General features: G+C 43.7%; 2 protein-coding genes across 2 annotated transcripts in view; both read left to right on the top strand.

Moving 5' to 3' along the window:
* gtf2h2 (general transcription factor IIH, polypeptide 2) overlaps window positions 1-1781 on the top strand; it is a 7163-nt gene extending 5382 nt beyond the window's left edge. Inside the window, 5 exon segments of the mRNA XM_069145349.1 lie at window positions 593-656; window positions 768-871; window positions 1089-1191; window positions 1315-1354; window positions 1469-1781. Coding sequence (XP_069001450.1) covers window positions 593-656; window positions 768-871; window positions 1089-1191; window positions 1315-1354; window positions 1469-1573 — 416 coding nt within the window. The 3' untranslated portion in view covers window positions 1574-1781.
* Window positions 1782-2526: 745 nt separating this feature from the next.
* On the top strand, window positions 2527-7315 carry sdf2l1 (stromal cell-derived factor 2-like 1). The gene is made up of 3 exons (XM_069145348.1): window positions 2527-2715; window positions 5396-5592; window positions 6326-7315. Exons 1-3 carry the CDS (start codon window positions 2550-2552, stop codon window positions 6602-6604), a joined length of 642 nt encoding a protein of 213 aa, XP_069001449.1. The 5' UTR covers window positions 2527-2549; the 3' UTR covers window positions 6605-7315.
* Window positions 7316-15000: the final 7685 nt, after the last annotated feature.

The following is a 15000-nucleotide window of genomic DNA, read 5'->3' as shown; positions in this document are numbered from 1 at the left end:
ACATTCACTTGATACCAACGATGACCTGAGTAGATTTTGGGGGGCAAAGGTCAAAGCGGTCACTATGACCTCCTGTTTTTCCCATTTTCTTTTGAAGGCGATAACTCAGGAACTCTGACAGACATTTGTCAAATTCTGGCACAATCGTTCACTTGGACGCAGTGATGATGTGAATAGATTTAGGTATTTAAAGGTCAAAGGTCAGAGTCGATATGACCTCCCGTCGGCCTCTTTCACCCATTTCCATTTTTTGTGAACGTAATATCCCAAAAATAAACTTTGGCACAAATGTTCAACATGAGTTCAAAGGATGAACTCATAACATTTTGTGGTCACCAAAGATCAAAGGTCAAGGTCACTTTGAGGTCAATATCCAAACGGGTTTGAACACGTTGATGTAAACTACAACTTGAGTTCTTAATGGAAGCAGACAAACTTCTAAGTTTTAGTGAATTCCTTTGAAATAAACTAAAGTCTGTAAACAAAACACTTTTAAACGATCTTTTATTTCACCTTCTTCTCCACGAGGAAAACGTGAAACTAAACCATTTGGTAAAACGTGTGATTGTTTGTGTGTCCTGTGTTTTCTCAGGTTTCCCTCAGCACACCGTCGCCTCTCCGACCGACCAGGACGCCAAACCTTCGTTCAGCATGGCGTAAGTAGGACGGAGTGATTTTATACCTCCGCGGTCCCGGACGGTGTTGTCAGTCTTTATAAATGTGTGTGTGTGTGTGTGTGTGTGTGTGTGTGTGTGTGTGTGCGCCAGTCACCTGGACGGCAGCGGTGGACCCGGTCTGTCTCTGGGAGGATTCTTCTGTCCACAGTGTCACGCCAAATACACAGAGCTTCCTGTGGAGTGTAAAGTCTGCGGTGAGTTTCATCTCCGCGGTGACGTCACAATAAAACGACACCTGGAACACGTCGTCACGAAGGCTGCTGCTTCTTCCTGCTGCGTCGTGGTGCTGCACACAGTTCACGCACAACAGGAACCTGTTGAAGTTCACGTGAAGCTTCGGAAATGTGTGAATGGAGTTTAACGTGTGTGTGTGTGTGTGTGTGTGTGTGTGTGTGTCTGTCTGTCTCCCAGGTTTGACTCTGGTGTCGGCGCCCCATCTGGCCCGGTCCTTCCACCACCTCTTCCCCCTGCAGGCTTTTACAGAGAGTCCTGTGGAGGGGCTTCAAGGAAACAGGTACCTCTTTGACACACACACACACACACACACACACACACACACACACACACACACACACACACACACACACACACACACGGTAAGCCACTGTGTATTTGACCTGCTGTGATCCGGCTGCAGGTTCTGTGAAGCGTGTCAGGGGGAGCTGAAGGATAAATGTGTGAGTTTGACTCTGCTGTTACAAACCGACAGTTGTTTTTCATCCATTCAGATGTCTGTCCATCTTTATTCATCTATTCTGTCTCTGTCTGTCTGTCTGTCTGTCTGTCTCCAGGTCTTCGTCTGTCCCTCCTGTCGCAGTGTGTTCTGCATGGAGTGCGACCTCTTCATCCACGACACGCTGCACTGCTGCCCCTGCTGCATCCACAGTCACAGCTGAGACACCTGGAGGACACGTTTATGGAGGACACATTTATGGAGGACACGTTTATGGAGGACACATTTATAGAGATGGAGATGATGTGAGCTGTGCTGAAAACACGTGATCATTTCCTAAAAAACTGTACAGCCTCCCAACATGTTAAAGTTTAAACACACTTTTGTATTATAGTTCAGCAGTTACAATAAAACTGATTTTTTTTTTTCTACTTGTTTAAACGCTTCAGCAGCTGTTGATTGATTTCAGCACACATCAACATATATTTTATGAACTGGTTCTTTGACTCTTATTTAAATGTGACTTACTAAATTATTGACAGAATCAAAATTGTACTATTTTAAATTATCTAAATGTTGGGGGGGGGAAAACATACAGAATGTTTAAAACTTAAACTTAATATAAGAAAAATATGAACACAAATTCACCCAAAAAGAGAAAGGAAGTACTGATGCATTTGACCTCTGACCTCAGTATAATTTTGTATTTGTTAATCCTGACATTACAAGTAGTAGAGAGTAAAAAAACAACAACATTCAAGCATCAGAGTAAGTTAAATGTTCACAAAACACTGTAAAGAAACTTTTTTAAGTCAATAAAATGACCAAAAAAAAGACTATACAACTATAACCAGGTATGAAATGACAACAATAGAGTTTGGGGGTGGGGGGGGGCGTTACATGTCTGTGGCCCGGGGGCCGCTGTCTCTCGATCCGCCCCTGGTTACATCCACATACAGAACAAACCGACGCGTCAGTCATAAATATTAAATGTCCGCTTCCGGTGTTGCCACCAATTGTCATGACGGGCGTGTCAACGTACCGCTGACCAATCGCGTGTCGACGTTTTACTTCCGCGTGTTAGGACTTGTCAGGCGGTGATTGGTGCAGCGCAGCAGCGCTGTTTCCAACGTGTCCTCCCTCCTCCTCCCTCCCCTCCCCCCCCCCAGTGTTATGAAGACAGAAGACACCAGAAGAAGATGGAGATGGCTCACGCGCTGCTCCGCGGCTCCGTCGCGCTCCTCCTCGTGCTGCTGTGCTGCGGAGAGTCGGAGATCAGCCTCGTGACCTGCGGCTCGCTGGTCAAACTGCTCAACACGCGCCACAACGTCCGCCTGCACTCCCACGACGTCAAATACGGTTCAGGTAACGTCCGCCCGCGGTCCCGGGACACGTCACGGCCCGCTGCAGCCACACGGAACCGGACCGCGCGGCTTCCGTTTCACGTGCTTGAATCCCGTTCAAAAAACAGACGGTTTAAAGTCGCGTCGCTCTTCTCGCCGGTATCCGTTAACCGCAGCGCGCGTTCACAGCGCACACGAGGCCTCGCGGGGTCCAGCTCTCATCCGGTGTGTCGTTCACCCAGCTGGCGTCCTTCACCCCGTTAAAACACCGGCTCTCTTCTGTTGTGACGTCAGAGAGGTGCAGGGACGACAGGTGGATAAATGTCATAACCTGAAATTCAAGTCGAAACAAACTTATTCTGTGTTTCCGCCCCGATGTTAAGATGAGCTGACGTCAATGTGAGAAATATACAAACGGTGTCTTCGGGTTTTGTCCTGAAAACAGAGGAATAGTTTTCTGATGTCGTTTGACGGGATGTGGGGGGACACGCATGACGTCAGTTTAATGTTCGAGCAGGTTCGTTGTCACCTCGACCTGTTAATCCATTCATCCATTCATTCATTCATCCATTCATGCATTCATTCATTCATCCATTCATTCATTCATTCATCCATTCATTCATCCATTCATCCATTCATCCATTCATCTATTCATTCATCCATTCATTCATCCATTCATTCATTCATCCATTCATGCATTCATTCATTCATCCATTCATTCATTCATTCATTCATCCATTCATCCATTCATTCATTCATAATGTAGTAACCCATTAAGGTGTTTGGGTGAAAGGGACATCAAAGTGAACCGTCTGGTTTCCGGTCATCCTCTTCAAAGTAAAAGCCATTTGTAAAATGAATCCGTCCTTTAACGACGATTTTGTTGTGAAAAATTCGTATTTTTTTTTTGTCAGCATCTTTTCTCTAAAAATGTGAAGTTTTATTCCAGTAAAGAGTTTTTAGTCTATAAACAGCTGACTGTCACAGAGCTTCATGGAGGAGACACGGAGGACAGTTTGTCCTGCTTTCATCTCTTCAAGTGAAACTACGACATCTAGAGTTCTCCTGGATGACTATGTGTGTGTGTGTGTGTGTGTGTGTGTGTGTGTGTGTGTGTTGTGTGTGTGTGTGTGTTGTGTGTGTGTGTTGTGTGTGTGTGGTGTGTTGTGTGTGTGTGTGTGTGTGTGTGTGTGTGTGTGTGTGTGTGTGGTGTGTTGTGTGTGTGTGTTGTGTGTGTGTGGTGTGTTGTGTGTGTGTGTGTGTGTGTGTGTGTGTTGTGTGTGTGTGTGTGTGTTGTGTGTGTGTGTGTGTGTGTGTGTGTGTGTGGTGTGTTGTGTGTGTGTGGTGTGTTGTGTGTGTGTGTGTTGTGTGTGTGTGTGTGTGTGTGTGTGTGTGTGTGTGTGTGTGTGGTGTGTTGTGTGTGTGTGGTGTGTTGTGTGTGTGTGTGTTGTGTGTGTGTGTGTGTGTGTGTGTGTGTGTGTGTGTGTGTGTGTGTGTGGTGTGTTGTGTGTGTGTGTGTGTTGTGTGTGTGGTGTGTTGTGTGTGTGGTGTGTTGTGTGTGTGTGTGTGTGTGTGTTGTGTGTGTGTGTGTTGTGTGTGTGTGTGTGTGTTGTGTGTGTGTGTGTGTGGTGTGTTGTGTGTGTGTGTGTTGTGTGTGTGTGTGTGTGTGTTGTGTGTGTGTGTGTGTGTGTGTGTGTGTGTGTGGTGTGTTGTGTGTGTGTGTGTGTTGTGTGTTGTGTGTGTGTGTGGTGTGTTGTGTGTGTGTGTGTGTGTGTGTGTGTGTGTGTGTGTGTGGTGTGTTGTGTGTGTGTGTGTGTGTGTGTGTGTGTTGTGTGTGTGTGTGTGTGTGTGTGTGTGTGTGTGTGTTGTGTGTGTGTGTGTGTGTGTGTGTGTGTGTGTGTGTGTGTGTGTTGTGTGTGTGTGTGTGTGTGTGTGTGTGTGTGTGTGTGGTGTGTGTGTGGTGTGTTGTGTGTGTGGTGTGTTGTGTGTGTGTGTGTGTGTGTGTTGTGTGTGTGTGTGTTGTGTGTGTGTGTGTGTGTTGTGTGTGTGTGTGTGTGGTGTGTGTGTGTGTGTGTGTGTTTGTGTGTGTGTGTGTGTGTTGTGTGTGTGTGTGTGTGTGTGTGTGTGTGTGTGTGGTGTGTTGTGTGTGTGTGTGTGTTGTGTGTGTGTGTGTGTTGTGTGTGTGTGTGGTGTGTTGTGTGTGTGTGTGTGTGTGTGTGTGTGTGTGTGTGTGTGGTGTGTTGTGTGTGTGTGTGTGTGTGTGTGTGTGTTGTGTGTGTGTGTGTGTGTGTGTGTGTGTGTGTGTGTTGTGTGTGTGTGTGTGTGTGTGTGTGTGTGTGTGTGTGTGTGTGGTGTGTTGTGTGTGTGTGTGTGTGTGTGTGTGTGTGTGTGTGTGTGTGTGTTGTGTGTGTGTGTGTGTGTGTGTGTGTGTTGTGTGTGTGTGTGTGTGTGTGTGTGTGTGTGTGTGTTGTGTGTGTGTGTGTGTGTGTTGTGTGTGTGTGTGTGTGTGTGTGTGTGTGTGTGTGTGTGTGTGTTGTGTGTGTGTGTGTGTTGTGTGTGTGTGTGGTGTGTTGTGTGTGTGTGTGTGTGTGTGTGTGTGTGTGTGTGTGTGGTGTGTTGTGTGTGTGTGTGTGTGTGTGTGTGTGTGTGTGTGTGTGTGTGTGTGTGTTGTGTGTGTGTGTGTTGTGTGTGTGTGTGTGTAGGAAGTGGACAGCAGTCTGTAACCGGAGTTGAGAGCGCCGACGACGCCAACAGTTACTGGCAGATCCGTGGGCGGTCCAACCTCCCGTGTCAGCGTGGCGTCGCCATCATGTGCGGTCAGACCATCCGCATCACGCACATGAAGACCGGCCGCAACCTGCACACGCACCACTTCAGCTCGCCGCTGTCCAACAACCAGGTGAGAAGGTTTGAACGCACGCACCCCGTGAGTGTCCCTGAACGCAGCGCGGTGATGCACACGGAGCAGCAGGAAGCAGCGACCTTCAAGTTCCTCACGCTAACGTGAACATCTGTGATGTCGCCATGGAAACCTGAAACTGGAGCAGAACAACATCAACAGAAAATCTTCAACCCGCCCGCTTACAGCCGAGTGTTCCTGAGCCCGTGCAGTGATTTCAAAACTCTGGAAATCATCAACAGAGAAACTTGAAACGTTTCAGAAAGTCTGACGGAGATGAAGCGACGAGTCGGGCGAGGTGTTCTGATGACATCACGTTTCAAGAGGGGCGGAGCTTCACCGTCCGAGACCGAAGAAGAAGAAGGAGGAGGAGCGTCAGGTGAGGAGACACCAGGTGGGTTTTCCCTTCTGAGGGGAAAAATCATCCAAAAGAACAGGAAGTGAAACAAGACGAGACACAAGAGGTCCGTCACTTCAAAATCAAACAGGAAGCAGAAAACTCCGACTGACCTGAAGACCACGAAGCAGAAAAGAAGTCAGAACGTGATGATGTCGATCAGGACGACACTGAAGGTCGTTACTTCCTGCTGCTCCGTGTGCATCACTGCGCTGCGTTCAACAGGAACACTCTCAACTTGTTTTTGGACGCTCTGCTCACCACTGTCCCCCCCCCCCCCCCCCCCCCTCCTCCCCTCACCACCCTCCTTCCTCCCCCCCTCTCCTCCCCCACCAGGAGGTCAGCGCCTTCGGCGAGCAGGGCGAGGGCGACGACCTTGATGTGTGGGCGGTGCAGTGCGACGGCGTCCACTGGGAGCGCGACGAGGCGGTGCGCTTCAAACACGTGGGCACCGACGCCTTCCTGAGCGTGACCGGCGAGCAGTACGGACACCCGATCCGCGGCCAGCGCGAGGTGCACGGCATGGCCGCGCCCAACCAGAACAACTGGTGGCGCACCGTGGAGGGCGTGTTCATCCAGCCCAGCCAGGACCCGCTGCGCCACGACGAGCTCTGACATCATCACCGGGGGACGCGCGGCACGGACGTGCGTTTGTTTTCCGGCCGACTGGACTAAATGTGAGAATGACGTGGAAGACCGAGGACTCGTCTCTGGACCTGCGAAGATCTCGAGGTGTTCGGACGGTCGGATGTGACGGTTCCTACGTCGAGACTCTTAAATATCACCGCTGTAGTTTCATTAAATTTCGTCCATAAATCTGCATTTTCTACAGAACGTCTTCAGTCTGAATGTTTTAGAGACGCTCTGTCCAAGAAAACCTTTTGTTTGTTATTTTCGTTGATATTTGTTGCTGAATGAAATGAAGATCCAGCTCGACTCTGGTTGCTTTTGCTGAACTGGTCTAATTTCTGCTGATCTCACGTTTTGTAATAAAAATAAAAAGACGAGTCGCTGGACGTCGTTTCTCTCCGACGTTAAACTTTAGAATAACCATAAAAAACCAGCAGCTAAAGATGGTTTATGTTCAACCTGAACACTATGAAGTCACTCGGTTTAAGCTGCACTCTTTTCCTACTGCCAGCAGGTGGTGCTGTTGTGCTCCACCTGATCCAACATATAACATCAAATCCAATTCAATCATTGATTAAATGAAAAGTGAATGAATTATTGTTTATCAGTTGTCGAGCGTGATGTCGAAGTTTGGACATAAAAAGTTGTTCATCATTACGGACGCTTTTTTGTTTTTCTGATTAAAGTTTAAAACTATTCGCGTCTAATCGGATGTTTAAAGACGAGTCGTAATCAGTCTGACTTGCAGGTCCATTAATTAATACTACACTTCCCATAATGCAACACTCATGGCTTTTATTGGACTTTTCTCTGCATTTCAAACTGTCCAGTTTTTAGTGCAGTGACATCATCAGGGGGATTTTTTTTTTTTTTTTTTTCAGATTTGCCAAAACGTTCAGTCATTTAATTGGAATTAAAAATAAACTCTAATGAAAATAATAATTACTGTGATTACTATCTTAACAGAATGTTTTCAGTTTATTTATAAACTAATATAACTCTACCGGTGTGCTAACATTTTGGTTTTTATGCTATTTTACTTTTCTTTTTGCTTCATTTGGTTTTTTTTCCCCAAAAAGGGGCGGGACTTGTCTCAAGCCAGAATCCCCGGATGTGCCTGTCGGAGCTGCTGAAGGCCTCCTGGAGAACCTGCCGAAGGCCTCCTGGAGAACCTGCCGAAGGCCTCCTGGAGAACCTGCCGAAGGCCTCCTGGAGAACCTGCCGAAGGCCTCCTGGAGAACCTGCCGAAGGCCTCCTGGAGAACCTGCCGAAGGCCTCCTGGAGAACCTGCCGAAGGCCTCCTGGAGAACCTGCGGGGTTCTTATCGCTTTAAAAGCAGCATGCTAGGCTGTGGTTGTCATGGCAACTTGTGGGGAAATGAAAACGTATTAAACCCGTCTCCAGGGGGAGGAGCTACCGGGAGGAACCGCGGGAAGCAGCTCGAGCTCGGTTGAGTTTATCTTCATGTTATGAGCGACAGGTGAGTGAAAGTGTTTGAGTTGTAAACATGTTCCGGATGTATAAAGGAACAAACTGAATGTTTTGGTCGCACAAGGCGCGAACAGACGATTTCCGGGTCACCGGTATGTTCCGGAACACCGGAGGCCTGAATTCACCGCGCGCTCCGGTCCGGTCCCGGTCCGGTCCGTTCACACCGGGTCCGACTTCTGGCAGCAGCCGGAACCAGAACCGTTTTCACGTCCGGCAACAAAACCGACAGTGTTTGAGTTTATTTCTTTAATTTCTCCGCCGCGACGACAAGAAGCCGGTTGATGAGGTTTCTGACGACGGTAGAACCAGCAGGTCTCTCCTCCTCCTCCTTCTCCTTCTCCTCCTCTTCCTCCTCCTCCTCCTCCTCCTCCTCTTCTGGACTGACAGCTCCATTTCTTAAGTCCTGATGGATCATGTGACGTCAGACTCACCTGTTACCTGAAGACGTCCAGCTTTTATAAATCTGCTAAAGATGTAAACAGACAGAGAATTTACATTTGTTTATTTGTTGAATTAATTAGTTATTTGTTTATTTGTTTTTAAATGTTGATTGTTTTTGTTGTGCAGCACTTTGATTGAACTTAAACGTGTTGCATTAATAAAACTGACCTGAGTTTGAGGAGCTGAAAACATCTTTTTGTTTTGTTTGCACTTTATAATAAATCCACATCAGTTTTAACATCTAGTTTTGTAGAAAATAGTTTAAATAAATTAAAGAAAAACCTTCAATGAGTCCAAACACGTGACAGATTTCACTTCTAATCTCTGATGAATTAAAAACAATATTAATGTGAATCATAAATCACGTTTCGAATAAAAACGGCTGAGCTGCTGTTCAGTGTTCGTCCTGCAGGTGGCGACACGTTGCCATAAATGACCGACGGTGTTGCAGGGAGCTGGGTGGACGTTTACCATCATCATCATCATCATCATCATCATCTCCGACAGGATGCTGGAGCTCAGAGATAATGATGATGATGATGATGTTTGTTTCTTCATCAGAGACCAGCTAATGTCACAAGCAGCTGTTTTCTTACGTCAAACATCTGGTTTAACGTCCACTAAACAACGCTGCCTTTTTCATTTGATATTTAAATGTTAAATTAATATTTAAAACCAAACGAAAAGCAGATTTAAACCGTCTTTGTTTTTAAATAATGAGCTCAGTGAATGTTTTTCATTTATAACGTGATTTACCAACAAATTTTCATTTTTATTTAAAACCATTTTAACCACTTATTAAACTTTCTCAGCCGATAAAACATAAAAATAATAAATAACACTACGATGTAAAATAAAGGATCTTAAATGTTTCATTAATCTGCAGCAGCTTTTCAAACAGACTCTTAATCTGAAAAGGTTTGTGCGTCACTAAAAGGCGTTTTTAAAGGAAACATTTAAATGTAAATTTTTCAGAATAAATTTCACACCTTTTAATATGATTTTATTTTTTATTTTTTTAAATTGATAAACAGGAAGTTCAACTGGAGGGAAACACAGCTGGTTTTTTTCTGCCTTTTAAAGGAAGTTTTCCCTCCTTTCTTATTTCTTCCTCTGGTGAAAGGTGCACTGCTGCTGACCTTTAACGGGGGGGGGAGGGGGGGGGTGTCCCAGGCTGTTCCACTCAGGAGTCCCAGCGGGCAGCGAGGAGGAAACGTAAATGTCCCCCCCCACCTCGGAGCAGGACGTCCAGCGTTAGCATGTTTCTGATCAAGTAGAATCATCGAAGGACGTTTTTATTTCTCAAGTTTTCATGTTTTTCACGTCAGGTCGTCTTTTTTTTCTTCTGATTTCTAAAATGATGTTTTTCTCTTTATTTGACATCATAAATAGGATTTTTTTTTTTTTTTTTTTTTAATTTTTCTGAATACAAGCAGGTTAATAAAAACAAAACCTCAATAAAATGAGGATTTAAATCAGGAACAAACAAACTGATGTTTTAAACTCCATCAACATGTTTCTGCTCTTAAATTATGAATAATGATGCTCGTTCGTTTTGTTCTGAAGTTCTCCAGATAAACGTTATCGAAGGTTCTGCAAGAACTTTGCAGCTTATTTTACTACAAATATTTATGTTTTATTTTGTAGAAAAACAATTATCCAGTTCTTTCAAAATAAAATCTTCTTGAAACCGAGATCATTTGTTTCTGTTCATATTTCAGTTCTGGATGTTTTTTGCTTTTAAGGTTCAGTTGTTATTTTCCTTCGGTTGAAGTTCGTTTTGATTTCTTCGAGCAGCTGCAGAGAAAACTGAACGTTTCCACGTTTTCTTCGAATGAATTTTAGAAAGAAAGAAAAGAGTTCGATCTCAACTCACTTCACATTTTCCTTATTTCACGCTTTTATTTTGTGAAAAGAAAACGAGTTCATCTCATCGGCGACCCGACACGCTCCTACAATAAATCACAAACACCTCGTCTTGGTTTCATGAAGCTTTTGTTGAAGACGACAGGAACAGAGAGGCGGTGCCTTGCTCAGAGGTCGGGGCAGCAGGGCGGAGGCCCGGCCGACTGATGCCCTTTCATTATTGCACTGCTTGCTGCAGCTCCCACAGTAGTGCAACAGGGAAAGAGTGTCAGGCAGACAGTTTGATCACAACCATCGTCAGCATCTCGTTGGAATAAATTATAACATGGCAGCTGTCAATCAATCAATCAGTCAGTCAGTCAGTCAGTCCAGACTTCAGAAACAGCTCACCGGCTCATTCAAACCAAACTATGAACTTTTCAATTTAAACTGATGAATCTGAACTTATTAAACATCAGAAAGTTGAAGGTTGATTTCAGCCAACGAGTTCAACCAGAAAAGATCTCCAACATCCAGCTGGGAAATCTGTCAAAATCTGAGATCAATAAATTAGATTAAAATAGTTCTGTGATTTGCAGCATGATTATTATCACAGGAAGTTATTACATATTAAATTCTTTATCAGGTAAAAAAAAAAAAAAAAAAAAATTCTTTCATGAGTTGTAATTTTAACGCAAAAAAATTACATCAACATTTTTGGGAAAATCTGCAAAAATTAAATATGTTTGATCGCAACAATCAGAAAAAGCAGCTGGATCGTTTGATTCACCATCAACCTGCAGAAAATGGACCTGCATGTTCATGTTGCACAAATAACAGACGGCAGGTGTTTCTGATGATCTTTATTAAAACGGGATGAAGGAGAATTAAACAACATTTTCTTTTGAGGGAAATAATTTGCAGATGAAAAAAAATAAATCACAAACTTTAGAAATTTCTTTTTTAAGCCTTTAAGAGTTTAAAAAGCTATCGGGACCAATGCTGCCTAGCGTGAACACGCCGGAGGACGGAGACCAGCCCTCGGAGTCAAGACCCTATAAGCAATATTGCACTACTCCGTTAACTCCGTGAAAGCAGAGGCAATATTGATAGGGTCTCGTCTCCAAGGAGACGGAGACGGACGTCCTCTCGGAGACGAGGGAGGAGGAAGGACAAACACCGGGAGAGCTGCGGTCGGGTCGACTTACCGTCCAGAACATCTGATGAACTGTTTTTTGTTTTTTTGCCCAGATGTTCAGATCTTAAAGAAACAAGAACCTTCAGGTCAAAACAAGGAGATCAAAGAGTTCAGAGGTTCCTGTTGAACGCAGCGCAGCGCTGCACCCGGAGATGAAGCTACGAGCTCCATCAGGACACTACGAGCTCCATCAGGACACTACGAGCTCCATCAGGACACTACGAGCTCCATCAGGACACTACGAGCTCCATCAGGACGTACTCACAGTTTATCATCACTGAGTTCCTCACGTTAACACCTGAACATCAGTGATGTCACCATGGAAACCTGGAACAACATCAACAGAAAATCTTCAACCCGCCCGCTTACAGCCGAGTGTTCCTGAGCCCATGCAGTGATTTCCACCACAGAATCAGGGCTGTTTTTAAAGCCGCGCCGCCTGGAAATCATCAACAGAGAAACTTGAAATGTTTCAGAAAGTCTGACGGAGATGAAGCGACGAGCCGGCGAGGTGTTCTGATGGTGGTCAACGTTTCAAGAGGGGCGGAGCTTCACCGTCCAAAGACTGAAGAAGAAGAAGGAGCGTCAGGTGAGGAGACACCAGGTGGGTTTTTTCTTTGACGTCGGCGGGAGTTGTGCAACCGTAAATTCGTCCCCCAGAGTCAGACTGTCAACACCGAGTTCCACTGGGAACCTTCTGAGGTAAAAACATTCGCTGTAAAACCACCTGAATTGTCACTGATGGTTGATGACATCACTACTGGATGGTTGATGACATCACTGCTGGATGGTTGATGACATCACTGCTGGATGAAAGTTTATTGACCTCGACAGTCTTCCAGATTTAAACCAGGAAGTTTTCAGTTGTTCTCATTCTCTGAACTTTTTGATCGAAACCTTTTGTGTCAGTTTGACCTTTTTTTTTTCACCATCTGTCAACAAAAATAAAACTAATTGCATCGTTTTGTGCAGCTGATGAGGACGAACAAGAAAAGACAAAAACAGAAGGAGAGGAGGAGGAGGAGGAGGAGGAGGAGGAGTATAAACCTGTGGGCGTCGCCATGCCGACAGAGAGAAGAACGAGATGCAGCTCGTCCACATTTAAAAACGTTACTTTTCCTGAAGCTGTTCGTGGAGAAACAGAAAGTTCATCTACAACTTTAAACTACGTCTTCGTCAGCGGAGAAGAAATACGACTTTTAGGCTTTTGTGGTTTTAAATTGAACATTTTTGAAGGAGTCTTGAGCTGTCGGAGGTTTCTTCCTGTTAAAGAGAGTTTTTCTCCCTTAAAGAGGAGCTTTTTCCTCCGAGCTGATGTGGGAATTGTTGAATTGTTGGTTTCTCTGTATAATATTGTAAAGTTCTGCTGTGAGGACTTTAATGTGTTAAGTACCATGAAATAACCTGTTGTGATTTGGCGCTATAGAAATAAAGTTGAATTGAATTGAAAGCGTGACGAGCTTTTCAGACTCCGACCGAGTTACACCTCGAAAAACAGGCTGCTTTTTAATTTGACTCGTTCTACTTGAACTTAAAAATCTTTTACACTTTAAATGTCATCGAGCACATTTTAACGTCATAAAATCTGCAAGTGGTTGAAGGTAAAGAACGACTTCAATCAGCCACGAGGAAGACGCAGTTTTATCCAGTTTTCTTACAAATAAATCAACAAAACTGGATTTGGTTTTTGTCTGCAGCCTCTTATTCCTTAATAATTTATAAATATACGGAGATATTTTATTCGACAGGTTAATTTTATACAAATTCAAAAATAGTATTTTACTATTTAAAATGATCAGTATGGGAGATCTAAAGTAAATCCTTGTTTCTTATAACTCTCAGTGTCCGGTAGAAGTTTGAAAAATTTTAGGTGAGAAATTCACTTCCTGTTCTTTAAAAAAAAACAAAAAAAACTTAACAATCCTCCAGTTTTCCTAATTTTCATCTAATTAAAACGACACTTTTCCATCTTATTTCTGTTGTTTTTTTGGATGGTAAAATGTGTACTTCCTGTTTTATTTTGTTGCTCCACGTCTGTCTCTCTTTCTTTCATTTCTAAACATGTTTTACATTTCCTGAGATCAAACCGGAGAGTTTTGAAACTTCAGATTTTCCCAGCAGCCATCTGCACGTCGTCTTTACTGCAACGTTGCATTAAAACGGCGTGAAGTGCATTTTGTTTTCGGGGTTAAAGGTCATCAACATAAAATCAAACAAACTCAGTCCTGATGTTTCCGTGTTCTTGCAGAACATTTTCAAAACACTTGTGTGTGTGTTTTGTATCGATCAGGACTGATGAAAGGAGAAGCGCTGCACTTTGACCCTCTTTAAGACCGGTGATACCCCCCCCCCCACCTACCCCTACCTCCCCCCACCTACCCCTCCCCCAACACGCCTTTTTTTTATTTTAAGAAACGTTCAGGGTCCTTCATGATCTGCTCCCAAACCTCACAAAACAAAATCACACTTTACAAGTTCAGTGTTAAAAACAAGAAAAAATACAAATCAAATTTTTAGAAATTTAAATCAATTCGTTCATCCAACAAATATGTTAAAATAAATAAATACTTCACTTCCTCTACGATATAAAAACTTATACACACACAAGAAATACACATTTTCATCCAACCTTTTTTTTTTCTCTGCGAGCTACTTTGACAACATTCATTCACATAGCTGAGCTCCACCCAAACCAGCTGAATCAGCTTCTTTTATCTGATCAATAACAAACTGATACTCAACACACAACAGCTTTAAATTCAACAGCATGTGCAAACAAAACAAAACAATTCTCACCGTTTCAATTATGATATCAGGACATTTTAAAAACTCTTGGATTATCAGAGAATTCAGTGTTTCTGTTTAAACTTTGGTTTCCGTTCCTCAAAACATAATATTTCCATGTCAGCTGTAACGTTAGTGTTTATGTTCGGTAGCATTAGCGCTCACCGGCAGAAATATTAAATGTAGCTCAGCAGCTTACGAGCTAATTACTGTTATTAGATCAATTCATTCAGTATTTAGTTCATTTATTTCAATATCGGTGCAACTGGAGGAACGTTTTTAATCTACATGACGTTTCTCGTCTGTTGGTGGTTCTTATTGTGGGAACTCTGAAAATGTTTATTACTTCATTCAATTCAGTTTTATTTAAATTGAACCAAATCACATCACAGGTTACTTTGAGGAACTTAACACGGTAAAGTTCTTAATACAGAACTTTACAACATCGTACAGAGAAACACAACAATTCAACAATTAGCATTAAAGCTACGAAGAAAACTCCTTTAAGAGAGAAAAACCTCCGACAGAAGGAAGAAACCTCCAAGTTGGAGGCAAACTTGATTTCTGGAGCCAATACTGATATTAAAGAGACAAAAATAAACTGTATATTATCTATTTATTA

This window comes from Embiotoca jacksoni, unplaced genomic scaffold (genome assembly GCF_022577435.1).
Source record: "Embiotoca jacksoni isolate LCO1_2020_lvr unplaced genomic scaffold, fEmbJac1.0.p SCAF_122, whole genome shotgun sequence".
NCBI classification, from domain to species: Eukaryota; Metazoa; Chordata; class Actinopteri; family Embiotocidae; genus Embiotoca; species Embiotoca jacksoni.
The sequence above is the reverse complement of the archived record's forward strand: the minus strand, read 5'-3'. Positions and strand labels throughout refer to the sequence as shown.